Source organism: Apis laboriosa, unplaced genomic scaffold (genome assembly GCF_014066325.1).
Source record: "Apis laboriosa isolate Shangri-la unplaced genomic scaffold, ASM1406632v1 scaffold18_cov149, whole genome shotgun sequence".
In the NCBI taxonomy this organism is placed as follows: Eukaryota; Metazoa; Arthropoda; class Insecta; order Hymenoptera; family Apidae; genus Apis; species Apis laboriosa.
Genome location: NW_025222233.1, coordinates 3417784 through 3444760, shown reverse-complemented (window position 1 = coordinate 3444760; position 26977 = coordinate 3417784). Strand labels below are relative to the sequence as shown.

The 26977-nt window shown below is 46.8% G+C and overlaps 1 protein-coding gene across 1 annotated transcript; it reads right to left on the bottom strand.

Moving 5' to 3' along the window:
* On the bottom strand, nucleotides 1-26538 carry LOC122712054 (zinc finger protein 853-like). Its single transcript, XM_043931370.1, has 3 exons — nucleotides 26422-26538; nucleotides 2924-4090; nucleotides 1-1263 (listed from the first exon to the last, which is right to left on the bottom strand). Exons 1-3 carry the CDS (start codon nucleotides 26522-26524, stop codon nucleotides 260-262), a joined length of 2274 nt encoding a protein of 757 aa, XP_043787305.1. The 5' UTR covers nucleotides 26525-26538; the 3' UTR covers nucleotides 1-259.
* Nucleotides 26539-26977: the final 439 nt, after the last annotated feature.

Genomic DNA, 26977 nt, shown 5'->3' with positions numbered 1-26977 from the left:
ACGAGGAAACGAAGCGAACCTTGAAACGAAAAGAAAGAGGCTAGTAAATGCACGATAAATGTCACGGGTAGTGTTGCTGGATCGGCTGGGTGCATCGGTGCGTCGCGACACTGGACGACGTCGTTGCGGCTGTTACTGCTGCTGCTGCTGCTGCGGCGGCTGCGGCTGCGGCGGCGTCGCTCTGTAACGCGTGACCGAAGCATCGCTGAAATCTCAGCGGTATTCCTGCTTGCTAGTAGGCGGCAGGATGGACGGTTAGTCACTGCGGCGGCAGGCCGGTCGGTGGTTTGAATTCGCCGGCGACGGACACCCCGTTCGCCTGGGCCGGGAACTGCGCCGTCGACACCGGGGGTTGGTGATTAAACGCGGGCGCGTAACATTGGGGGAAGTAGAGCTCCGGCTTGACCACGGTCGGCGTCAACCCTCTGGGGACGGGGACGGGGCCCAGGCCGGCCGGCGTGCCAGGCGGTTTCGAGTCGCTGCTCGAGTTCCTGCGCACCTTGGCCGCGTGCGGATTCATGTGGTTGTCGATGTGCTTCTTGACCTCGGGCTCGGTTGCGAAACGCCGCCTGCAGTTGGGCATCGGGCAGCAGAACGGCCGATCACCCTGGTGGGTGCGCGTGTGCTGGTCCAGTATCGCCTTCTGACGGAAATCCTTGCCGCACTGTTGACACTTGTACGGCTTCTCCCCCGTGTGGATGCGCAAATGTTGATTCAAGATGGTGCGCTGGCGGAAATTACGGCCGCAGTACACGCACCCGTACGGCTTTTCGTTCGTGTGGATGCGAAGGTGTTGGGTCAAGTGGGACTGTTGCCTGAACCTCTTGCCGCACTCGGGGCAGGGATACGGTCTCGACTCGATGTGTATGCACCCGTGCTGCAGCAACGTCGACTTTTGCTTGAACTCCTTCTGACAGATCGGACACCGAACGTACAACGGCATACCCGCGGAGCGGCCGTGCTGTATCACGTCCGGCAAACAGCTCTTGCTACCGCCTTGTTGCTTGATGTATTGGAGAGCGCCGAAGCTACCCGTGCCACCCGCGCCGAAAACCGCGTGATTCCCGCCCTTCGGGTCCTTGAAGTAGGCGGGATACTGGATCGAATTCGCGTCCGGCGCCGGGCTGAACGCGCCCGACTGCGTGTCCGTGTCGCCGAACGTCGATCCCACCTCCTCCTTCCCCTCCTCCTGCGGAAACGGAACGTCCTGGGGCCAGAGTGTCGGAGTCATCCCATTCTTGAAGATTAGATGCGGACTCACGTCTGTAACAGACACGAGAACCAAGTTTATCCTCCAGCTTCTCCTGCTAACCCCGTACGTCGGAGGAATCTTTTATTTTTTTTTATTTTTTTTTTTTTTTTTCTTTTTGTTAGAAGCCCGGAGAACACGGTACCACGCGACCACTGGAGAGACTAGACAGATATATATATATATTTATATATATATATATATATATCTACGCGAGTGCCCATGTGTTAAAAAAGAAACGGGGATCTCGATCGATGGATCGAGAATAGTAGTAGTAGTAGTAGTAGTAGTAGTAGTAGTAGTAGTAGTAGTAGTAGTAGTGGTAGTAGTAGTAGTAGTACGGTAGTAGCACGGCGCCAAAGCGTGCAACCCTCGAACCCGCGCAAATTAAAAGAACAACTTTTCCCTTTTCTTCCTTCGATCGAGTCGCGAAAGTTAGCATCAAGCATCGCGATCACCCACGTGCTCCGTTTGATCGATCGACGATTCGACGGATCGATTCTCGGGTCCTAGGTCCACCTCCTCCACCTCCTTCGCGAAAAGACGCATTCTCTTTTTTTCTTTTTTTCTCTTTTCTTTTCTTTTCTTTTCTTTTCTTTTCTTTTTTTTTTCTACAGCAGGGAGTTTTCCAGCCAAAGAGATAGTTAGATGGTGTTATATTAAACAGATGCGAGATTAGAGAGGTTCTGTTGTTGTTATTATTATTATTATTATTATTATTGTTATTATTATTATATTTATTATTATTATTATTGTTATTATTATTATTGTTATTATTATATTTATTATTATTATTATTATTATTATTATTATTCCATACTTGTTAAAATTCCGTCGTGGTCAATTTCGAAGAGAGAGCGAACTTGCAGAGGGCAGAAGAATTATGTATATATAAAATATATATATATACACGCGGATTAGATTAGGCGGTCGTAGGATGCGGGGGAGTAGACTTGTTAGGGGGGAGGGGGAGGGGAGAGGCTCCTCTATCTCACAGCTCACCAGCACTCTCGCGTCCAGCTCAACCGTTCTGATTCTTCGGTTGGCCTTTGGCGGCAACGAGGCCGATTCGTTTCGATCGATTTTACTCGACGAAATTCACGACCAGGAAAACTGCGAAACGAGCAAACGTACGCGATCGCGTTTGTCCGCTGGGAACCGACACATGGGGGAGAGGGAGAGTGGAAGAGGGGAAGGAGGGAAGGGGTAAGCGGTGGAGAAACCAGATGGATCGAATAACGCCAAACGAATGGGGAGGGGGGGAGGGAAAAAAAATAAACATACAAAGGTGACTGGGTTAGTTAAGAGAGAAATGGCGATCGAACGAACGTGGAAAAGAGAATGGTTTTAATAATAATAATGGAGAAGAACGAACGAACGAACGACGAGATGAGAAGAGTTGGTGAGATGGTATGGCGGCGTATATGATATGCTACAGCATCGTTAAAAATTATATATAGATAATATATATATATATATATGTATATATATATTCATATGCGTATATAAGTATTGATATAAAGACGAAGAACTGTGAAGAAGAAGAGATGAAGAGACGATGGTGGCGGCGGTGGTGGTGGCGGTGGTGATAGTAACATTAAGAACCGGTGAATGGGTCAGTGTGGTTGTGGTGGACGCCCTCTGGGAGTCTGGGAGGCAGAGAGAAATGCTCGCCTTGGTGTGTGCGGACGTGCTGATTCAGGATCGCCTTCTGACGGAAGTGTTTTCCGCACTCCGGACATTGGTATGGCTTCTCACCCGAGTGGATGCGCAGATGCTGGTTGAGGATGGCACGCTGCCGGAACGTACGCTCGCAGTACACGCAAGCATACGGCTTCTCGTTCGCGTGTATGCGCAGGTGCTGCGTTAGATGCGATTGTTGCCTGAACCGCTTCCCGCACTCTGGACACCCGTATGGCCGACTGTCCGTATGGATCCGCTCGTGTTGCAACAACGTCGACTTCTGCTTAAAATCTTTCCCGCACGTCAAACACTTGAACAAACGTAGGTCGCTGTTCGCCCCTTTCCCAGACTTGCCGCTCTGCTGGACTATGTCCGGCAACCCGGTCGCCATGTTCGGTGCCCCGGGGCTCGCGTATTGGTGCGCGTCCAGGCTGGGTCCACCGTCCCCCTGCCCGAGGGACGTCAGCATCACGCCCGGCTGCTTCAGATAGTGTAACGCGGAGAAACCACCCGGGGTCAGCATGTGCGGTGGCACCGACGGCGACGGATGCGGCCTGGCATCCTTGAAGTAGTGCTGCGGATACTGCTGCAGCTCTCCCGCCCCGGGGAAACAATCCGCGCGATCCACCTCGTGGGGGGTTAATTGTTGTTGGGGCGAGTGGTCCTGCTGTTGCGTCTGTTGTTGTTGTTGCTGCTGCTGTTGTTGTTGCTGCTGCTGCTGTTGAACTTGCTGCTGCTGTTGCTGCTGCTGCTGCTGTTGTTGTTGTTGCTGCTGCTGCTGCTGCTGCTGTTGCACTTGTTGTTGCGTCTGCTGCTGCTGCTGTTGTTGTTGTTGCTGCTGTTGCTGCTGCTGTTGAGAGGTGGCTTGATTCGATTGTATATCGTCGTCGGGTGGGGTTAAGGCTTGAGGCTCAGGCGGTGCCGAGGGGTACGGTGAGGGCACGGGAGAGGCCAACGAAGGCGGGGGACCGCTTTCTCCCTCGACAGGGGGACCACAGGCCTGCTGTGGGCTGCCGGACGAGGAGGAGCCCTGCTGTTGCTGTTGTTGCTGTTGCTGCGGGTACAGTCCCCCGTCCTGGAGAGATCCCGGCCCGGGGCCCCATTGCCCCTGGGGTCTCTCCATGTTGTCCTTGTATAATACGTAGGGCGCGCCAGTATCTGGAATCAGACAAGTCGAACGAACCTTTATCGATGCGTGCTCGTGAAAAGTAACAAGCGTCCGTTTTTACTTTTGCGTGCTCGTTGTGCTCGGTAACGGGAGATCGTTCTCAAGGGGGAGGGGGCAGAGAAGAAGGGGCGGAGGAACGGGGGAAGGGGAGGGGGGAGGGAAGAGTAATTAAAAACACTTACTTCGCCTCCCTAATTTACACACGATTTATAAAATACGCGTTGTACAGATACGCGTATATACAAGTATCTTGGAAATCACTTCCTAAAACGAACATTTCTCTCCGCTCTACACACACTCTCTCTTTCTCTCTCTCTCTCTCTCTCTCTCTCTCTCTCTCCGCTCTAGGAGCGAGGGAGGAGGAGGAGGAGGAGGAGCAGGAGGAGAAGGTGGGGGAAAACGTAATGGCAAAAAAGGCGTACGCGTAATCCTATTAATTTTTCAGCGTTAACGAGCCGGTATATTAGATCAGTAACGGAAGCGTGGTCATATTCTTAACACGTACGGCGCGAGCCCGGTTACAAGCAACGAATGTGTGGTATTCGATTCGTCACGCTCGTAAAATTTCAGCCCGAGACGCGATCGTTCTATAGCGCCCAGGCAAAGTGGGAACGTTACACCCTTCCCTGGCCCGACTCTAATTAAGAATCGTTCGACGTTTCCACGAATTGGAATATATATATATATATATATATATGTTGTACACGCTCGCGGATTTTGGATTTTGATCGATCAAAAGGGATAGGGACGATAAAAGAATCGTTTCTTCGTTTCTTCGTTCGAAAACAACAACAACAACAACAACAACAACAACAACTTGCAGAAGGAATCATGGAGATATCGAATCAGGAATTGTGTACACGCGCTTTCTAACACGACGAATCGACCACGTTCCCGGTCACGCATGGCCAGATACGTCCGGTTCGAGCTTCGCAAGTTCAACGGCTGTTATGCAGGTCGGATGCACGTCCGCGCGAATGATTTATGAAGTGTTCCACTGTATCTGCGATGTCGAATCTCCCTGCCCTTCTCTGCGCGTTAAAAAAACTTCGCTCCGTCCCCGATGCATCTCTCTCTCCCTCTCTCCCTCTCTCTCTCTCTCTCTCTCCATTCCATTGTTTCGTGTCTCGTCTCGTCCGCCACCTTGGACGTCGCTATATTTTCGATTATATTGGAAAAATAAAAGCGTATCGATGGCGAGGGATGGAAGTTGAAACGACGAAGGAAAGGAAAGGAAAGTTTGGACGAAGGGGGAAAAGATCCTGAGTTCTATCGTTCTTCCAAGAAGAGGAGAAGGAAGAGGAGAAAAGGAAAAAATGGAAAGGAGAGGGAAAAAGAAGGAGAAAAAAGAAAATCGAAAGCGGACGAGCTACAAAGTATCCATTGAATTATCCAAATCCCATCGTCGATGGAAAAAGAATTTCTCTCTCTCTCTCTCTTTTGAGAAATGGAATAAACGAAGATACAGCGATCATATAAGGATAAGAGTATACAAGAACTACTTTCTCTCTCGTGGAAAAGAGAGGCGGAGAGTTTGTAATCGTGGTGTGCGCCCTCCGTAAATGGCGGGCGACACGCGTCCGCTGCAATCACCGCTATCACGTACAGTCGTATTACGAAGGAAAGGAGGAAAACAAGGACGGGTACCGCGGCGCGCATCTCTCCGTGATTATGGAATTCGCATTATGCAACGTTACACAAAGTGTGTTCCGTTTTATCGGATTAATTACCTCGCTCTTTATTCCATTCTTTCGTTTATCCAACGCGGGGCGGCCGTGCTAACGCAGCCCGTTTCCACCATACGCGGATATACTACTCGCACGCCTCTTTCAGCCCGTCTTTTGTTTTTGCGTCGAGGATGACGCATCGACGGATTATCTTCGCCGCTCGGGTCCGTTTATTAATATCGAGCCACGCTTTCTTGCGTGTACGCTCTCCCTCCCTCTCTCTCTCTCCCTCCCTTTCTTTCTTTCCTCCTCCATTTTACATTTTTTACTTTATTCCTCTTCTTTCCTTCTTTTTCTACTTTTCCTTCTCCCTCGCCTCCTCCCTCTCCCCTCCTCCCTCCTCCCCCGACCCCACACGATCGAAGAGAGAGAGAAAGACGGTGCACGCGTAGCACACGAGCTACTAGCAGCTTTTGTTGCTCGTTGACGGACGATACGTTTCAACGGCGGTGTGACAAGTGTTATTGAACTTCGGAAAGCAGGGAGGGAAAAGGATACGGCGTGGACCGTATGGGCGGCGGTGGACGCCGACCGCGGCCGTTAATTGTCGTCGCAATAACCGAATCGAAGGATTCCGGGGCGAGGTGATCTTCAGGCGGGCGGAGGAAAGGAAAGATGGACTCGAGATCGAAACGCCTTTTAAAGAGGCGTTCTCGAACGTGGGGAAACGTTAGTTATCGAGGCGATCCGAATAAACGTTTATCGGGAATCAATTCTCCAATTCGAGCTTATTTGTACTCGTCGAAATCTCTACTTGCCGAAAAATCCGAAAATCCCGAGTGAAGATACATACACGTTTAAGAGAGATTTATTTAACGAAGAAACGTTTCAAATATTCGGCTGTGTTGTATTTTATCGAACGTTTCCAAGTCGTCTAATCGACGACTATTAACGTCGAATCGGTACAACCGATTCCCCGACTTCAATTAATTCGAATCGTACTAGCAACCTTCCTTTCTCTGTTTCTCCGTATCTATATACACGTGTGTGTATATATATATACATATATATGTGTGTGTGTGTATCTGGAAACGTTGCTTTTTTCCCCAGGCGCAAATGAAAGGAACGAGTTCGCCGCTGTTCATCACGCTCGATTGTTATATATGTCTTCTGATACGGCTGCTTGGCGGTTGATGTACGCCAGCGATCACGGAATCTCCTGTTCGAGGATCGATCTGATTTTGACGTAATTGTAAATTGCCCGACCGGATCGGGATACGAATATCAAAGATGCGCGACCTTTTTTTTTTTTTCTTTTTTTTTTTTTTTTTTAACAGATCGTCGTATATACATTTTCTTCGATCATTCGGCGTGAAAACGAATGAAACGTTACGAGGAAAGAAAAGAGATTCGAGTGAAATGAATCGTTACGACTCTCGGTAGGGAGAAACAAAAAACGGGCGATCGTTGCTCTGTTGTAACCGCTATAATCGCGGTTTTGCTAGATTTAATGGGCCATTCGTCGGTGAACGTTATTATATTATACCGAGAACGTAATCTTCCACACCTCTCACTTCCTCGGCCACCTTTCCACACGAAAAAAAAAAAACGATCGTTCCTCTGAAACGTTAGCGAAACGCCAATTTAATCCTTCCGTTTGAAACCTCGTCAAATATTCACGTCCCCGCCAGAACGGCGCCCCCTCCTCCCCATTCTCGCGCAGATTTATCTCGTCAACGAAATCCCATCGTTTCGCCATATTTCCACCAAATTCGCTCTCCGTCTCGGGACGAAACGAAAAAAGGAAGAGAAAAAGAAAGAAAAATAAAAGGAAGAGGAAGAAAGAAAGAAAGAAAGAAAGAAAGAAAGAAAGAAGAACGTTCGAACGGGACGATCGAGAAGAGATTCGCGGGGCGAGAAACGATCCAAACGATCCTACGATTCATTTTTTCCCCTTCGCTCCTTCTCCATCTTTTTTTCACTTCCTTATCGCGCCACGTCAGGATTGATCGCCTGCATCTACATAACATTATCGTTTATTTATTCCGCCGGCTGTTACTGAAACGGTCTCCCGTATCATTAATTACGTTAATGAGTTTGCACGAATATACACGCGAACGTGTGCACGTATGTATATTTATATACACGTATAAATATACACACACATATGTACATATATATTTATACCGGCGTTTCGTAATCAATAAACGTGTCGCGCGATTCGGATCGAGAAGACGAAGGAAAAGATGGAACTCGGTCGAAAAAGAACGATCGATAAAGAAAGAAAAAAAAAAAAAGAAAAAAAAAAAAGTTTCCCTTTTTCGTTCGTTCGCGAAATCCACGAACGAACGATTCGAATTACAACACTTTCGTGACGTAATGTCTTTCTTTTTTTTTTTTTTTTTTTTTTCAAACGCGTTCCTTGAACGAGCAAATGGGAAAGTTTACGAGAGAGAAAGAAAGAAAGAGAGAGAGAGAGAAGGGGAAATGTTGTATCTCGTCGTGTATTGCGTCGTGGTCGAGTTCATAAAAAGATTACACGATTCGGGGGCCGTTCCTCGAAATATCGAATATCTCTTAATCCGATCTCTTAATCCCCGTCTTTTAGAGAAGGGGACGAAGTGTGTATTTTTATCGGAACGCCCGTCTTCGATAGCCATGACTTTGAATTCTTTATCTCGAGTCCACGTTTGCATAATCCGTTCCATATCTCGACGCTGCCCACGACGGTGTACCGTGAAAAGCCTCCGTGAAAGCGTGCACGCGCGAGTGAAAAAAATATCACTCCGCGAAGAAAGATCGGAAATGTATCGTTAGAAAAAAATTCCAATTCGATCGAACTTCCTTCGCGACCGTTCCCGGATCTCCCACTTCTCATTCTCACCCGAGACACTCTCCGCCGAGCGGAACGGTTTAACGGTGGAAACAGGTTCCCCCGTTTTGCATTTTTCCCGAATTTTCAGATAAGAGCGTGCCGGCCTTAAGATAAGAGCGGTCCGCCGTGCTCGAGCACGGCGACATTGGCGGAGTGAACGGAGGGCCGGTGCAATTTCAAACGCGAGAGAGAGAGAGAGAGAGAGACACGGCTTCCGCCACGCTCTTGCCGCGCGGTGGCCGCCTCGTCGAAGGTTGATGTATACAGATTTCGCGGTGAAGGTCGGTTTACGATATCCGGTATCCGAGGCTCTCGGTATTCCACCTATCCGTGCTTTCTCTTGCAGAGAGCGCCTTCCTCCTCGCGATACATCAGACTGCGCAAAAATAATTGGCCAAGATCAAGGCGGAAAGTAGTCACGACGAATTCATCCGGTTGTTTTTCTTTCCCTTCTTCTTCTTCTTCTTCTTCTTCTTCTTCTTCTTCTTCTTCTTCTTCTTCTTTCTCCTCCTCCTCCTCCTCCTCTTCCTCTCCCCTTCTTCGAATCTCGAATGACGAGAAACGAAACGACAGGAGGCTCGGTCAGCCCTCGATCAGATACAGAAAAACAACTATCTCGACTAATTAAAGCTAGCGGGGAAGGAGGGATACGGAGGAGGTGGTTCGATTAAAAGACCCCGCGTGCACGCGTGGTGCTACGATGAGAATGACGTACGGGGGGGAGGGGGGGAATATGGAAGAGGATCGACAAAGCTAGTAGAAAGGGTAGTACGGAGATTACGAGATTGCGTTGCGAGCACAGGCATTTCGCGGCCATTTCGAGAAAGTGGGGGTAATCAATTGTCGTGCTTCGCCAACCCTTCGCTTCTTACGGGGGAGGGCGAAGGACAACATTCTTTCATCCTGTTGCTGCATGGAGGAATGTTTCCACGTCACGTGACGGAATAATTCAACCAACTGTATCTTGCATAGGGAGGGTTATTTAAACCGCCTTAAACCGCGCCAAAGTTATTTAAACTCGCTCCTTAAATCACTCCTTCGTTCAATATAATTCTGCAATAATCACAATCACCTGTATATCGGAAGAATAATGAAAGAATCTAATCTCGATCCCGTGGTATAAATACGTGAAAAGAAATTCTCAAGAAAGGAATCTGATCGTAACACTCTCTTGTATATCGGATCAACAGATACAAAGATACGTCCGTGATAAAAGAAAAAAAGAAATAAGTTCGCTTCGCCTCGATCGCATATATATATATATATATATATATATCGGTGCTCGTTTATTCGCATTCCGCTCGTCCGCCACGGTACGGTCCGAATCTACTTTCGATCCCATTCGAGCAACCCGGTTCCACGTTCAGGAAACGGGAACAGTACCTGTTGTACGGAATCGCGAAGGTTTTTTGCCGGGGACAATCAAAAAGAGAGGCGCACGTCCGCGGAGGGAGGAGGCACCGCGCACCCCCCGGGACCGGTCCTCCTTCTCCTCCTCCTCCTCCTCCTCCTCCTCCTCCTCCTCTCTCTTCCGCGGCCTCTGAATGACGTTTTGGCGTGCAACCGGTTTACCAGCCAAGGAATTTCTACGAAATTAAACGTCCGCGATAAAAATATAGCCTGGCTTCGGTTGTTCCGCCGATAAATTAGAAGGCCTTCGCTCTAGATCCCCGTATAAATAAATATCAAAGCGGGGCTGCCATTCCGGGGGACCGATCCTCGTAAATATCGGGGGGGGGGGGAGGGGGCTCGATTTTACCCCCTCCCTGCCCTTCAACTTCGATGGAAATCGTAGAAAAAGAGGAAAGAAAGTTTCCTCGTGTTTGCGCAACCATCTCATTATAAATCTCTTCCTGTGATTTGTTCCGTTGATTCCTGGCAGTGATAAAGGGAATCGAGAAACACCACCAGAGGAATTAACGAACGGTTAATTCGCATCTTAACCATGGTGTTAATATGTATATTCATCCCAAAGATTTTAGGGAAGAAGGCGAATAGAAAAATAATCGTTAACCTCGTCGATCGAGGTTTATTAGGTTGTAAAAGCTTAATTTAGAATAAGCAAGATGAGACGAGAAGATTCTCTATCTTCAAATGAAATGAAAATTAATCTGTTGCACTGATCTAGACACATACGCCCAAACGTTGAAATCTTCGTGAGATTGGACGAATCATCGTCATTTAAGTAAGATAATATTCTCGTGAGTCACTGCATTAATCTTTTTGATGGAATCTTGGAATCCGAACGAAGGATATATCGAATCACGAGAATCTTAAATACAAAATATACATAATTTTTTTCGATCTCGAATAAAATATGGCAGTTGAATATTGGTGTAAAGGTTAACGATCGAGCAAATGATCCATCGAGATCGAGCACGGCCGACCGCCAGTTTTACGAGCACGACGAGCAACGACGACGACGACGACTCGTGGCGCGAGTCGCGTATGGTAATGATCGTCGACAAGGCGGATCACGAGATGTATCGATGCTTGATCCACGAAGGCAGCCAGCCAGCCCGGGCATTATCACGCCGAGTGAAAGTTCCGCTACGTCGTTATTCATGGCGAAATGCGTTCCACTTCTTTTACTTCTTTCTTTCTTTCTCTCTTTCTCTCTTTCTCTCTTTTTCCTTTTCATTTCTTTTCCTTTCCTTTCCTTTCTTTTCTTTTCGGCCGCGCGAAGGGAACAAGCGATCGTTCCCGGAACGTAAAGCGATTCGATCGGTCGTTTCGAGTTCTCCCCGTGTACCGAGGAGAAAAAGCTCTCCTCGCAGCGTAGACAAAACACGGCGCGTTACACCGCGAACTTTATTCGTGGAGAGGAAAGCGCGGTTGAACGCGGCATCAGGCCGAGTTATTGGGCGACCCCTTTAACAGATCCCCAATCCGTAAAGAATTCCCTTCGTGTCTTTCGATCGATGTTTACGTATGCAAATAAACCTTTTGCGTTTCCGAGCCATTAAGCAGAGATTTAACGCTCGCGCTCGCGAAATTGACCATCGATCGTGGAGTGGATTAGTGTGAAAAAAAAAAAAAGAAAAGAAAGAATGATCGAGAAGAGGATAAGTGTAACGTTTCTTCGTAAGACTCGACGTAAGAGTCGTGAAAGTCAACTTATTGTTATTACTATGGAAGATGGATTATAAGAAGTGAAAATGTATCTTGAAAATTGGAGACGAGACAAACTCGTAAAAACTCGTATAGATTTTTAATGACTAGAAATCTAGAATCGGCAAAGGATTATTAATACAATCTCCTCTCCTCTCCTCTCCTCTCCTCTCCCTTCGAATAAGTGAATAGCGAGAGGTGGACAGAAGGAGGATAAAGAAGAACGGAGACAGGGTTAACTTGTAAATCGTCCCGGTGCTACGGTTCTTTCTCGTCCAATTAAATTTTCAGATGGTGTTGATCGCGGCCTGTTTGCGCATCGGGAGTCAATAGGTTGTCTACGAAGAGAGAGAGAGAGAGAGAGAGAGAGAGAGAAGGGTCTGCCAGCGCTCGGCCAGCCACGAATGACAACGAAATAAAGCGATTATTTGTCTACGTCGCGCCATTATTTCGTCCGTTTTTACGGGGGAAATCGGGTATTACCCGGCCCTTCTATGCGAACGATCAACGTAAATCGGATGATTCTTTAACGAGATTTCGATCGGGGAAACGCAGCAGCGTTCGAGTCGCATTAATATTTCGCCGCGTTTCATTGATTTTGCAAATTGCGCCCGCATCCACGAACGAACAGACAGCATAGTCAGAGAGAGCCTGTCCTTTTTTTTTCCCCCCCCAACTGTCCTCTTTCTTTTCCTTTTCTCTCTCTCTCTCTCTCCCTCTCTCTCTCTCTCTATTTTTTTTTTAACCAGCCTTTTAATCGAATCCCGGCGTTAATACGTTGGACCAACGATTCGACACAAATTCGACACAGTTTTTCCAGTCTGTTAACGATCATTGAATTATCGAACAACGATTCGTTCCGATTGCCGCCTTATAAATTCGGAATCACCGCTAATGAAGCTACACCGAAACAAAAGGGAAGAGGAGGGGAGGGGAAGGGAGGGAGAGGTGGATGGGTCGCGACGAGTCAAATCGACGTGGGAAAAAAAAAAAAAAAAAAGAAAAAAAGAAAAAAAAGGGGGAAAAAAAAGGACGAAAAAAGACTATAAATCGATCGATTTTCGACGGCGTATTTTTCGCGGCAACGCAAAGGTCGTGCCGCAGTTGGCCGCAATCTTTGGCCGAATAGACGGTCGGTACAGCGGCGCGGTTAACAAGATGAATTGGACAGTGAAACGAGACGAGTCGTTCGGCGCACACAACGATTCGCCGCGAATTTACGACAAAAATTGCGTCTTAAAAATATATATATATATATATATCGGAAAGGAAAGATTTCTATAGATCTAGAACTAGACCGCTGATATTTACATTTCAAATTTTAGAAATTTACCACCCCAGGAGAATAGTAAAATCGGCTGGAATGGATGGTTTGGAATTTGAAAGTAAAAAAAAAAAAAAAAAAATCATGAGAAACAATAATCGAAAAGTTTTCGAGATTCTATCTCTATCATCTAGAGTTTTTCTCGTCGATCTCTTCAGAGACAAGAAACAATACCACCAACGTTATGATTTTTTTCCCCCCTGGTTCAAAGATCGTTTCTCGAAACTCCCTATGGAAAATACGGAGAGGGGGGGGGGGCGATAACGCGAGCTATCGAAGAGGGAGTCCACGCACGATACCCTGTCCTCCGACAGTTATCGCGGAGTGAACCGTGGCGACAATAAGGTTTTTCCTCCCATCTATCTTCCACCGTTCCGCTCTCTAATCGTTCATCCAGGAAGATTTCCTCGCGGCCCCGGCAAAGTGCACTTAGTCGCAACCAAGTTTTCGAAAGCATTAATTCCCAACGAAATTTATTCTCCTTCGCGTAAACAACCCCCTTTCACCCTTCTCTTTTTTCCTCGAAATCTCGGTTAAGGTCTCTCTAACGCGGAGGAATCGCATGATTTTAACGATAAGCCACGCAGTATAAATTTGCCACGCGTAATTTTCCGAATCCTATGATTTTCTCGAAACTTTAAAGTCTTCGAATCTCTAGATCTCGATTATAGTTTCGATTTTACAATACGACAGTTTATTACATTATTATCGTTCCAATAGTGTAAAACTAGTATCAAATGAATCAAACGTTGAAATTGCATCAAATTTCATCGATCGAAATCGAGGTTTAAAAAAAAAAAGCGTTCCAATATCGATCGAAGTTTTCGATATTCGAATTTTCGATATCGAAAAACGTCGCGGAGTTATCGATCGTGTTTCTGACAATGATGCAACGATGATTTACGATTCACGATCGCAGGGATACCTTGTCTTTGGAGAAGGAGAAAGGGAGGATAGATTGAGGAGTAAAATTTTCTACCTCGTCGATACGATACGAAGTGTTATTGTTCCTCCCAGGTCTTTTCACGGATTCCTCGATATTCGTTCACGCGTCTCTAGAAAGGAAGGGAAAGGAAGGGACGCTTCCTCGTCAAAGGATTGGCACGGAATCGCGAAGGAATCCGCGAGGAAAGAAACGGAATGGCTAATTACGCGGGAGACGGGTTTCAAAGATTTTCCTCCGTGTCCACGGGATATGAATTCTTAATCTGCATCCTTTTTTTTTTTTTTTCGAAAGAAGAGACATCGCCTCACCATTGTTTCATCCCTTTCGTCAAAGGACACGATTCTTTATGGTAATACGGGAGATACTTTTTTCCCCTCGCCATTGTTTTTTTTTCCACGATTGAAAAATTATTCCCTCCTTTCTCCCCTCCCCGAATCTAATATCGCAATTAAAAATAAGCGCAAAAACGCGAGAGTGGCTCGCTGTTATTCCAATTTCAGAACGATGGTCTCGAGATCGATCCAACGATCGCGCCGATCCTTACCACTCCTCGCCGATTTCACTTCCCTCGAGACAACGCAACCTCCCCTTCCTCCTCTTTATTATTTTTTTTTTATTGAAATTCGCTACTCTCACTTCTTTGAAACGGAAGCGAAGATGTTTATTCAAATTTATCGTTTCAAATTTTTACGATTTTCCATCGACGACGTAAATGTGCCTGATGATAGTTTTATCATTTCTCCTCGCCAATTTCTCCTCCGCGAGGAACGATAGTTTTATTATATCGTTTCACCTGTTGGGTAAAATTGCGAATGGGCAGAGCCACGTCCTGCTAAACTGGTGGAGATAGGTCCAAGGAGGCCAGGCTCGTTGGTTCGATAGAAACGAGAGAGTTGTCTTATCACTTTCATCGGGTTTTTATATACGAACAATCGGGCTTATGAATAATTCCTCGATATTATAATTACGAATCGATCTCGACGAAAGGTATACAGTGCCGATTGAACGCGCCCTTTCCGTCCACGATACGAGTCACGTTGTCAGCCTGCCAACTTCGTTGAATGCTAAAGGCTCGGCCCGCGATAATTGCAGTTGTCGGGGGGCAAAGCTTCGGGGTTTTCGAGCTGTTTCTCGTCTCCGTGCCACGATTAGAAAGTTGGGAATCTGAATCGCACGTGCACATCGGTGGGAAGGAGAGGAGAGAAGAAAATGGAGGGAAAGAAGAAGAAAAAGAAGAAGAAGAAGAAGGGAGAAGAAGCGATGGAGAGAACCGAAACGACTATCCTTGAAACGTCCTCGTTTTCCATCCACTGTCGGTGATAAAATTTCATTGGCCGGCCGATTACAAGAGAATAAAATTCGGTAGAACAAATCGTCGAGGAATGTGTTGCGAGTTTCGAAACGAAAACCGAAGCGAACGAACGGGAAGAATTTTCGAATTCCCGCCAGAACAGAGACAGAGAGGGGGATGATCTCCGGAATCGGTCGAGTGGCTCGTCACAATGTAAGAAGCGTCCCATTTGACACAGCCGCCCGATATCGTTGAACCCGAAAAAAGAGAGGGAAAAGGGAAAATAAGAAGGAGGGAGGTAAGAAAAACGAACGAGACCGCGTCCCGTTGCTTTACAAAGGGCTTCCAGATGGGGTGGAAGACGGGGACGAATCCGTGAGAAGGAAGAGGAGGAGGCGAGGGAGTGAAACCGAGTGAGTGAGGGAACTGAGAGAAGGGGGGGAGAAAGAGGAAAGAAGAGGAGAAGAAAAAGGAGAGAGGAAAGGAGAAAACACAGAGGGTGAAAGGGGTCTCGGGGAGGGGAGAGAGAGAAAGAGAGAGAGAGAGAGAGCGTTCTTCGAATTCGATTTTATGCCTCGACAGAGAAATTTTGTGGCGTAGAGTACGTTACGTTATCCTTTGGCCAGAGGGAAAGGAAGGAAAGCACTGTACTCGACGAGTGGCCATTGATTTTTCGGAAATGACTGGCCGATTACGACGAAAGCAGAAGCCGTCTTTACGATTTGTTTTGGCGGCGAGGAACGCGTAAAGAGAAACGAGGGAGGAGGAAGGAAAAACGCCACACGGTTGACGCCACGCGCGCCACGTACACACGTACGTACACACACGTTGGAGGCAAATACGCGTGCACGTGTACACACATAAAGGGATGGAAAAGGGGAGAGAGAACGTGGTTGAGGGGAAAACGGAGAGAGTGGAACGGAGAGAGAGAATAAGAGAGAGGGAGAATGGCGAGGGGGAGAGAGAGAGAGAGAGAGAGAGAGCAGGGACAGAGAGAGAAAGAAGGAAATGGCTCGTGGTTACGCATGCGCGCTTTTTTCGTCAGACAGCATTTTTAAAGATTTTTCCTCCCGTAGCAGCTTGCAGATTTAAGTCGCCAGGTCGATCCCGTCGATTCTCGAATGCCCCGAACACCGCCTGCACTTCGTTACGACGCGCGCCGCCCATTGCAACGGCTTCGAATATTTTCTTTCCCTTTTTCATCCGGTTTTTTTTTATTTTCTTTTTTCTCCACCCCTATCTTTTTTTTTTTTCTTTTACTCCACCCCTTTCTTTCCATACGTTCCTCTCGTTAGTCGTAGCAGTCTTAATTTTCAGGGGAAAAATTCGCAGGGACGAGCGAATATTTTTTTTTTTTTCTTTTTTTTTTCCACGAAACACGATGGAATTCCATTCGAAAAGTCGCGGCTCGAAAAGTCCCCTCACCGATTAATCGAAAGTTCCTTGTTTCCATCACGAGATAAGTGTATCCTTTACGATTAAGCCCCCGATAGACTCCGATAGGTAGAGTAGAGGCACTCGTCTCGCTCCTATGTCGTGTCATGTCGTTTCGTCCAATCGATTTGCGCAAAAGTGGGATCGTGTAGCGTGACGCGTTAGAATTTATTGCATACAGGAACAGGTATCGACGAATGTATAATCGGGACGTGTCTGACGGAATTGTATAACTCCTGTTTGAACAGTTGTTCCAAGGAAGATGCGTAAGATCGTGGCCACGAATCGGATATTAATCTCATAGACAATTTGCTTTCATCGGTGGACAACACTTCGTTGAGATCTGTTTGGATTCGTTTCACTCGAATATGATTTCCGTATATACGTGATCATCGATCCGTTTCTCGCTTTCCACGCGAGCTTCGACTTTTTTTCTTTCTTTCTTTCTCTCTTTTTTTTTTTTCTCTCTTTTTCTATGTCGAAACCTATGTAAGATGCCGGTAAAAGGGACGAAGAGATGAAACGATTAAAACGGATTTTCCAGCCGAGTTTTCCCACGGATAAATGAAAATTATTTCGGGTCAAATAGATTTAAACTGAACAGCAAGGTTAAACGCTTTCCTCTTGTGCGTGCCACTTGAACCAGTTACAACTTTCGACGGACGCATTATTCGGAAAAATTGTTCGAGCGAGGTTCGTTCGGTTTAATATGAAATTTCGCATTCCACGGTTTAAATAATTTTCGTCTCTTAACGCGGGGAGAGCCGTGATCCATTACTCCGTTACTCGTCATTATTCAATTACACGCCTTTTTTCCCCAAAACTTTATCGACTTTATCGCGATGCTTTTTTCGTACAGCCGGGAAAAATAAAGCGAAGGCAAGGGAGGGAAGAGGGAAGGAAAGGGAAGAAGTTCAAGTCCAGGGAAAAGAAAACGGTAAACTTGGCTACGAAGACGTAGCTTTGAATCGCTGTTACTCGGAATGGATGTTCTCTCCCTACTCGCCTCCTCGACTCGGATTAAACACGGTGGAAACCACTTTTGGAGGTCGAATTTGAAATTGGTGGAGACACGTACGAAGAGGCGAGATAACCGTCAACCATTAATCACCATTTCCCCGTTTCAATTTTAACGTCGTTTAAAAACATTTCAACTTTATCGTTACGAAATATGACCAGTATAAAACAACTCAGATTTTTCAAATCGAATCTGAAAAATTAATTTATCACTTGCGCGATTGGGACGATAATATCTAACGCTTACACGTATATCTCCAGTTCGGAGGAACAATGAACAAAAGTGGAAAAGCGATATCGTTTCGGAGGAAACGAGGAAAAATCAATTTGGTTTCGTTCAAACGCGATTAAATAATAAACAAATTGACGATGTTAGAAACGAAACGAAATTTTTCCCTCTTATTTAACAAACAAGTGAACAAGGTGTATCGATATTAATATAATAAAAGAACGAACGTACAACATTTTTCTATTTTTTTTTCTTTTTAACGGACAATCAGTTGATACGAAATACGTGATAATTCGCAATCAAACGAATTCCTTATTACAAATTCGTGATATTAAGTTTGCACCTGTTTTTTTTTTTCTCTCCTTCCTTTTTTTCTCCTGCCTACCGAACGATAAAATTTTCAAAGATCAAGTTAATGGCAGAAACGAGGCGATATCTAGCGTGTTTCTGGTCTCGAAAGTGGCCGTTTAATTGACCGGGTGAAAGCGACTTCGTGGGCACGCGGAGTGAAGGCGCTGTCTCGATATGCGTACAATAAAAGAAAATATCGGATGCTGCGAGACCAGCGAGGAGAAAACCCGATCGGCGCGATATTAGACGCGTGTTCTGGATTCGCTGGCAAATTATTATTCGTCGTTGCAACGAGGATACACACCCCTTTTCTCTCTCTCTCTCTCTCTCTCTCGCCCGCTTTCTCGTCGCTATCGGGATGGGAAGGAGGAACGCTCGGAAGAGCCCGTTTTCGCGAGTTTCAGAGACGGACAGGAGGCTCATGAAAACTTTATGAGAAGATTAAACCGAGTTTATCGCGGGCCACCGCCTCGACGACGACTAAATTTCCACGAATCTAATTTCTTTATCGCGCGATTCTCCCGCGATTTGACAACCGTTGGCTCCTAAATTGATCCATCGATCGAATTCGAACTCGATTGTCAAGGATTGGTCTTTCTTCCTTGATCCTTGAACAGTTGATCGCGTGGAATCCTTCTTGCGACGATTCTTCTGCGTTTAGAAGGAATGCAATTTTCAAGTTTTTTTTTTATAAATATATCGATGGTAGAGAAACAAGTGTTTTCCCTTTCCTATCGTTGTTCCAGCGTTATAATAAAACAGAGATGTGATATGTCCGATAAACGAAAGCAAGATAGTTGAGAATTACCCGCGAAACCACCTTGGAACTTCATCAAATAATCATCCCCTTTAAAGCGCATAGAAGATTTAAGAAAGAGAGGGAACTACCTTGGAGAAACTTGGAAAAACTTTGCGAGTGGAATAAACTTTACAGTTAACTACGAATCGTTCGGAAGATCAATCGCTCGTTCAATAATCACGAAAAGGGGTGGGGAAGAAAAGAAACGAACGAACGAACGAAAAAAACAAAAAAAACAGGACACGAAGAGTGACACAAATCACATTCGCGATAAAATCATACACTTAACAAAAATGAAAAAACAAAAAGAAAGAGAAAAACTACTAAACTCGACGAGAGAGAGAGAGAGAGAGAAGTTCGAAGAAATACTTTATATATAACCCCGTCTCCGTCACCGCTCCAAGATAAATCACGTTTTAATAATCTCGGAAGAAACAGAGAGGGGGAGGGGAGAGGAAAGGAAAAATGACAAAACATCATGGTGGTGGGGGAGGAAAAAAAAAGAAGAAAAAAAAGTTCATCGACGCGTGCTAACGTCGAGGCAAAAGGCACGACGACGATGGTTTGCTCATTCAATTAGCCTTTCCCCGCGACAATGCGGCGCGTTCACGATAGAAATGAGTTATCAGGTACGAGGCGAGATGCGCTCACCGCGGGACACGGGACAAGGCTGATTTCCATTCCTCCGCGTCGGAGGATCGGTTATTTTGTCGCGTCCTTGCGCGGCCACGTCGTGGCTCGCGCTTAAGATTCTCAGGGAACGCGGCTGATTTAATCGTACGCGGATAACAATACCCGCGGCTGCACGCGACTCGGCATATTGAACTTTCGCCGCGTGAGCAGAAACAGAAATGGCCGTTTACCGACCGATAGCGCTCCTTCTTTCGCCGTACATATGTATTTATATGTATATGTACGCGTGTATACATGTATATACTACATAAAGAATCGGGAGTTAATCGTCCCTCGTAACACTCGCACCTGCTGGAAATATTACAATCGCGAGGGACGATCGGTTTGCTCGTTTTCGAAGCTGTTTTCATTCATGCCGACGCTTCGCGGAGGGGAGGGAGGGAGGGAAGGAGAAGTTTAACGCGTGTATCGCGGAATGGGCGAGGAACGCGCCAAGTCGTGCACCGATCGATCGTCTCACCGTTTTGTCCGATGTTACGATATAAATTCGTTTCTCTTCCCCCTCCCCTTTTTCCCCTCGCGATGGATGGAGGGATCGTAGGGGACGTCGTTTTATTTTCTTGATATCAAATTCGCGCGAGTCGAGAATGATCGTGCATCGGTAAGGGAAGAGAAGAAGAGACGGGGAGGGAGGCTTTTAACCGATAACCGTTTCTCTTCTCCTCGCTGGATCGAGATCCTTTTTTTCTTTCTTCTTCTTCTTCTTCTTCTTCTTCTTTCCTCTCGAAGATTCGTGAATGAATCTTTTGTAAGAAAGAATCTTTCGCATCCATCGGATAGATCGGTTACAACGTGTAGTCAAGTTTTGTTCTCGAGGATGGCTTCGAAATGTGTTAATCGGTGTCTCGCCACTTGCATCGCGAAAGAAAGAAGAGGGGTCTTAGTCTTCTGTCTAAATTCCAAGTTGATTTATCAGAGAGAGAGAGAGAGAGAGAGAGAGAGAGAGAGAGACGAAAATTCATTGGGGAGGGTGAAAAAAAAAAAAGAAAGAAAGAAAGAAAGAAAGAAAGAAAAAAGATCGATCCGTGGAGCGATCCGAGGAGCAAGGAGCAATGGGGCCGCCGCGAGACGGAAACGAGGCTCGCAACACCCGGGACGAAACGATTATTTACAAGGAATCATTCATCGAGTCCCTTTTTAACGGTGGAACGATGGTACGCGCCGGGGCTAATTTTAGCCGATAAAACGCCGCCAGAATGCGTCCATTGTTCGCGCAGAGTCTCGGGGAAAATATCGTATCGTAGATTCGTAAACATTCGTAATATTTCGCGAGCGTGGAATCGCGATGACGACCGATCCGCCCGACTCGGCGCGACTCGACGGAACGAGGCTCGATACGATATAGCGGGATCCAGGTGACGACGGGGAAGGAGCGCATAGACGTTGAATTCGACGGATTAGCCTGGGCAATTCTGTTATTCTTCGTCAATAGGAGCGGCGGGCGATCGAAAGGGGATGCGAGAAAAGAGCGGTGGCAGAGACGCGGGCAGGGAGGAATATATACGTATTGGCAGGACGCGCACTCAGGAGTTAAAATCACTCGTGGCTCGCGGAAAACATTCATTTGCAAGAGCAAACATTCCTCGCTATTTATCGAGTGTCAGAGGGAATACCTGCGGCCCATTTTCGTATCGAGCGGGGCTGAAGGGACCGACGGGGCGTGTGCGCGCGCGTGGAAGGAAAAGAGACGAAAAAAACACGCGAATCGAGCGCAACAAAAACATAACTTTCCGCGATGGCGGCGCGAAGGGTGCTCGAGGAACGAGTGGTCCTTCTCTAGTATTCCATCGGTGTTATATAGCTCGTCAGATCGAATGTTTGTTTTCAGAAAAATAGACAGAAACGAGACGGGAGTACACGCGAGCGCGTTAACACTCGTCGAGGCAACCCCCGCGAACCCTCCGTTGTTGTAGCACGCATTGACGAACGAACGGCCGAAACGTCGCGTAGCTTTTTTTTTTTTTTTTTCCCCTCCTCCCCTCTCTCTTCTCCGGCTTTGTTCTATCTTTTATTATTCCATCCTGTAGGAGCTTTGTTTTTTAATACTTTTGTCGATCGAATAGCACCCATGCGAGGGAGGGGAGGCCGTATTTTTTTTCGTTTACCTTCGAATCATCCTAGAACGAATTCATTAGAAATATCATTTTTCTCTTTTCCTTTTTTTTTTTTTCCATCGATGGTCGGCGATCAATTTCCGAATAATAATACGTAGTGAACGAATATATTTATATATGTATAAAAAAAAACGGAAGTTCTCCATCGGTGAAAGGCTGTGAGAGGTAGAAAGGATTCCACGACACCTTTTTCTTTCACGCTATCTCGCCGTTTCGTTTCGTCGTCTCTCGGCGAAACGTACACAACGCCCAACTAACTTCATTCCGTTCGATCGAGCCCCATTTCCTTCCTATCCGTACGCCCCTATCCACGCGCGTTTCTTTAACGCGCGCCACGCTTCTTCAACGCCCGAATCCGTCCTCCGCCGGATAAGAGAATCCAGCTTATCGTTGCCACGAAACGAAAGCACTCCAATCCGTAGATCATTCGCCGTATTCCTCTTTTATTACCGCGGTCATCGACTACCATCGACCACTTTCGACACTTCGACCAACGTTGGCAAGGTTAGGCGAGATCGTGGCAACGACGATACGGAAGAAGAACCTTCTTGGCACGGGACGCGCTCCTCCTCCTAAAGATAAATCAATTCGGATTTATTCGCCGGGAACGATCGTTTCCAAAATTTAACCCGAATTCTAAACCCGGCGAATAACGGATGAATAATCGACGCGAGAAAGAGGATCGCCTCCTTTTTGGCGGCCAAGTTTTCTCGGCAAAACAACGGATCGACCTCCCGTCGAGGTCTGATCTCAGATTTTCCGCAACCGAGCAAACACGCAGCGTTCTCGATTCTTACGTTCTCGTTGATACGGAGCAACGCTCGCCTCTCTCTTATCGTCAGAAGTCACACGATAAACCCGTTGACGTTTATTTTCCAAATATATACATATATACGTGTATACGTATATATATATATATATATATATATATATGTACGTGTTTTTGATTGCCACGAATCGTCACGACATCTTTGATTTCGATTTTTCTGGACGAGAGACCTTTCGTTTTCGATTCGAAGGATATTCGATAATCGATGGAAATGTACACGAGTAGTGTTTTACACAATTACAGATTATTCCGCGAACAATCTCGGATATATATATGTATATTTATATATGATCCAGCGAAGAAGGAGAGGATCGTTCGGCCGCGTGTTTTATCGCGCGTTGTAATAATTGCATGCAAATGGGAGCACAAGTCGAACGCGAAGTTCGATAAGTTTCTACCCGCTGGTGCGCGCAGCTGGTTTAAAGTCGATCGAATATAACAGAAAGAAAGCTGGGACGGAGGAGAGAGGGGGAGAAAGGAAAGGATAACAGGATTGTATTCCGCGTCTATTGAAAAGTTGAACGTGCGACAAGTACCTCTGAAATAAGCAAAGTTCCACAGACCGATCATGTGTAGTTCTGGTGGTCCAAGTCGGGAAGCCGGGTTAGCGGAGCTAAACGAGAACCAATCGTGTTATTCGCCGCGATTGACTTTATACTGTCCAATAACGATCCGGGATCACCAGCCGATGGCGATATCCTCGTCATGTCAACCGGCGAAAATGATCCTGTTTCGATGACGACGCCAAAGAGGAATATCGCGATAAACCTACAGCAGAGATAACGTTCACTCTTGCCGCGCTCGATAACTCTCTTCTCTCCCTCTCCCTTTCCCCCCCTCTCTCTCTCTCTCTCCCTCTCTCTCTTTGTTCGTTCGTCGCTACTTTTTTTTTTTTTTTTTTTTACCTCTTCGTTGTATTTTTTTTTTCGCGAAACTAGATTACAATTCGACGCTTCGTAGAAAGGGAACGAACGAGAGAGAGAGAGAGAGAGAGAGAGAAAGGATTTTATCTCTTCGATTTCTTCGAGATTTCTTTCGGTCGGATGCATCACCGCGCACTTTTTCCTCGGGACTCGAAAAAAAGGAGGGGAGAGGAATAATTAAAAAAAAAAAAAAAAAAAAAAGAAAAAACGTTAAACGATCGATACAACGATGATCGATATCAAGAGGGGGAATATTAATACGAGGAACAATTTCGAACGACGCGAAACTAACGAAATTTCGAAAATTTCGGAGACGAAACGATCCCCGAGATTATCAAGCGTGGCACGCATAGTACACCCGAAACACCGTTTCTCCGTTCCACGGAAGCTCGCCGTTCGACATTTAACGCGAACACGAGACCCGAGGTAGCGTAAGCGCAACACGATATTCAAACGACGTGGAGCGCGCCTCCTCGACGGCGTCGTCCAATCGAACAGCGACAAGAACACTCGAACAACCGCGATGAAACAGAACTCTCTTTCTCAACGTACTACAACGAGGATGATCGTCCATTTTCCACGAGCGTTGCTCGATCGTACGTTGCACACGATCGACCTGTATCGGCTCGACGAACATCAACAACGACAACAACAACAACAACAACAACAGCAACAACAACAATAGCAACAACAACTGATCACTGATTTCGTTCACGTATCGCGCTCCCGATGCAAACGAACCGATCGAGGGAACGTATCCGTCGATCGGCGTCCACGAACACGTTGAACATCCCGTCGTTCGGGAGGAACGCACCAGAAAAATAAAAAAAAACGAGACTGTGACTCCGTTTCGAAGCATTCACGTCGGGCACCACGATCTCCGACGATCCGATTTCTCACGAGGGACCTTCTCTCTCGGTCACGAGCAACGCGATCTTCGCGCACAATTTCTCTCCTCTCTCTCCGTGGTCTCTTGCCAATGTTCACCTTGACCAGGCAGGCCAGAAGGCCCGGTAGCGGCGATCGGGCTCTGAACGTATTATATATATATATATATATATATATATATATATAGTGTATACGTATACGCGTGACACGCGAAAACGAGAGAACGAAACGAGATCGGAACGAGATCGGAACGAGATCGGTATTCGAAGGACTCGCGGCGAGAGTCTCGTAGTCGTCGAGCAAGCACCACGAACCAGTACCCTCGAAAACTGATTGCTCCCGGAGAGAGTGTGTTTCGTCACTCTGCACTGGCGAGACGATAATTTCAGAGGCGATTAGATGACCCAACACCGACGATAGTGTAACGAGACCGTATTTTGCGGATCAGCAGGCTCTCTCTTGCTCGCTCGCTCCTATACCGCCCGATCTCTCGCTCTTTCGCTCACGCCTCGCGTCTCTTTCTTTCCGTCTCTATCTCCCTCCCACTTCCCTGCGTTTCTCGCTCGCTCTTCCCTCCCCCTCCTCGCGCTCTTTCTCTCGCACACTTTTTCCTTTCTCGGGTTTTGCAAATCGCCCAAGCGGACACGATCACACCGACGGATACCGAGATTCTTCACGGTTCTCCCTCTTCTTTTTCTCTCTTTCTCTCTTTTTTTATCCCCCGCCTTCCTCCTCCGGTCCTCTATTCTTCTCCTCTCTCTCTCTCTCTCTCTCTCTCTCTCTCTCCGACTCTTTCCGTGCTGTTCGCTGGGGTTCCTTCACGATTCCCCGACTCCTATATCCCTATACCGTGTTCACCTAATACCCGTTTTCTTTTTCTCTCTCTTTCCCTCCCTTTTTTTTTCTTTCTTTTTTTTTTTTTTTTTTTCGGAGCACTGTTCTCCACGAAGACGATGACGATGACCGGAATAGAGAGACGCGGAGCACACCGGTTCGAAGAGGAAACGTGTGATTCGTTCGGTAACGCTCCACTCCCGTTCTCTCTTTCTCTCCGACTACCGGAATACTATAGGAGCACACACGAGTTTAGAAGCGGGCACGTGTCTAGCCGGCAGCGTGTTTTAATCAGTGTTGGAAGAGCACTTATCCGTTAGTAGGTGCTGGCACGGTAGTATCTGTCTTTGTCCCGTGTGTGTATATACAGCCACGGCCGTTCCGTGGGTGTGCACGCGTGTGTGTACGTATATGTGCGTGCGTGCGTGTGTGTGTGTGTGTGTGTACATTGTGTGGGGGAGTCGTCGGTCGGCGGTGGATCAGGAGGGAGCGGACAAAGTTGCCGAGAGAGAAACGAACGGAGATAGAACGCGTGTATGCTCGTAGTTCGGGTGAGTGAGTTGGTAGGTATACGTGTGCCGCTGCGAGTGTGTTGGAGCGAGCCAGAGCGAGGGAAGGAGGGAGGGCGGGAAAATTCGAAACCGCGCGTATACAGCGCGCGCTCGCGATGACGTAGTTTTGGCAAAACGTGGACGACGCACAGGTGGCCAAACGATTCGATGCGTGTGATTTTTGATTCACGGGATTTGATGCTCGTGGTTAAATAACCCGATGATGATCGATTTTTTAATTTACTCTTTTTTTTCTTTTCTCTCTCTCTCTTTCTCTCTCTCGCTCTCGCTCTCTCTCGCTCTCGCTCTCGCTCTCGCTCTCGCTCCGTCTCTCTCTCTCTCTCTCTCTCTCTTTCTCTCTCGTTTGCGGGACATCGACGATTAACAACGAAGAAACGGTTATAATATATTCCGGTGTAGTGGATTGCTGGTTGCTGGTACTCACCGGAGTTGTAATATTCCTTAAAGTAGCGTGTCGCCGCACGCTGGACGATCGAGTAATATAAGTTCACGTACGACGTCGACTGGTTCTGTGCGGAGAGCGCCATTTACACTGCTTTTTCGTCGCGCGTTTTTCCTTTTCACCGTGTCGATATATATATATATATATATTTATATATACACGTATGTACACGTATATATATATATGTATGTGTGTGTGTGTGTATGAATATATTTTTTTTCCTTCTCTTTTTCCTTTTGTTTCTTCTGCCTCGTCTTCTGTACGGACGATATTCACGTACACGTATACACGCGCGTGTCCGTACCGCGTACGTATATACGCGTGCACGTAGGTGGTTAGGTGTCGTATAGAACGTAATGTAGATTCGAAGCGCGCACGTTCGCGTGATCACGGCGGGCAAGATGTGACGTGACGAACGACAAACGCGCGAAACGTGTGTCCCGTCTCTGGCTCTCGTTCCTTTCGTTTTTTCCTCTCTTTTCTCTTCTTCCTGTGTCTCCTGTGTCGTTCTTTTTCCCTACCACGTCGCGATCCCTCC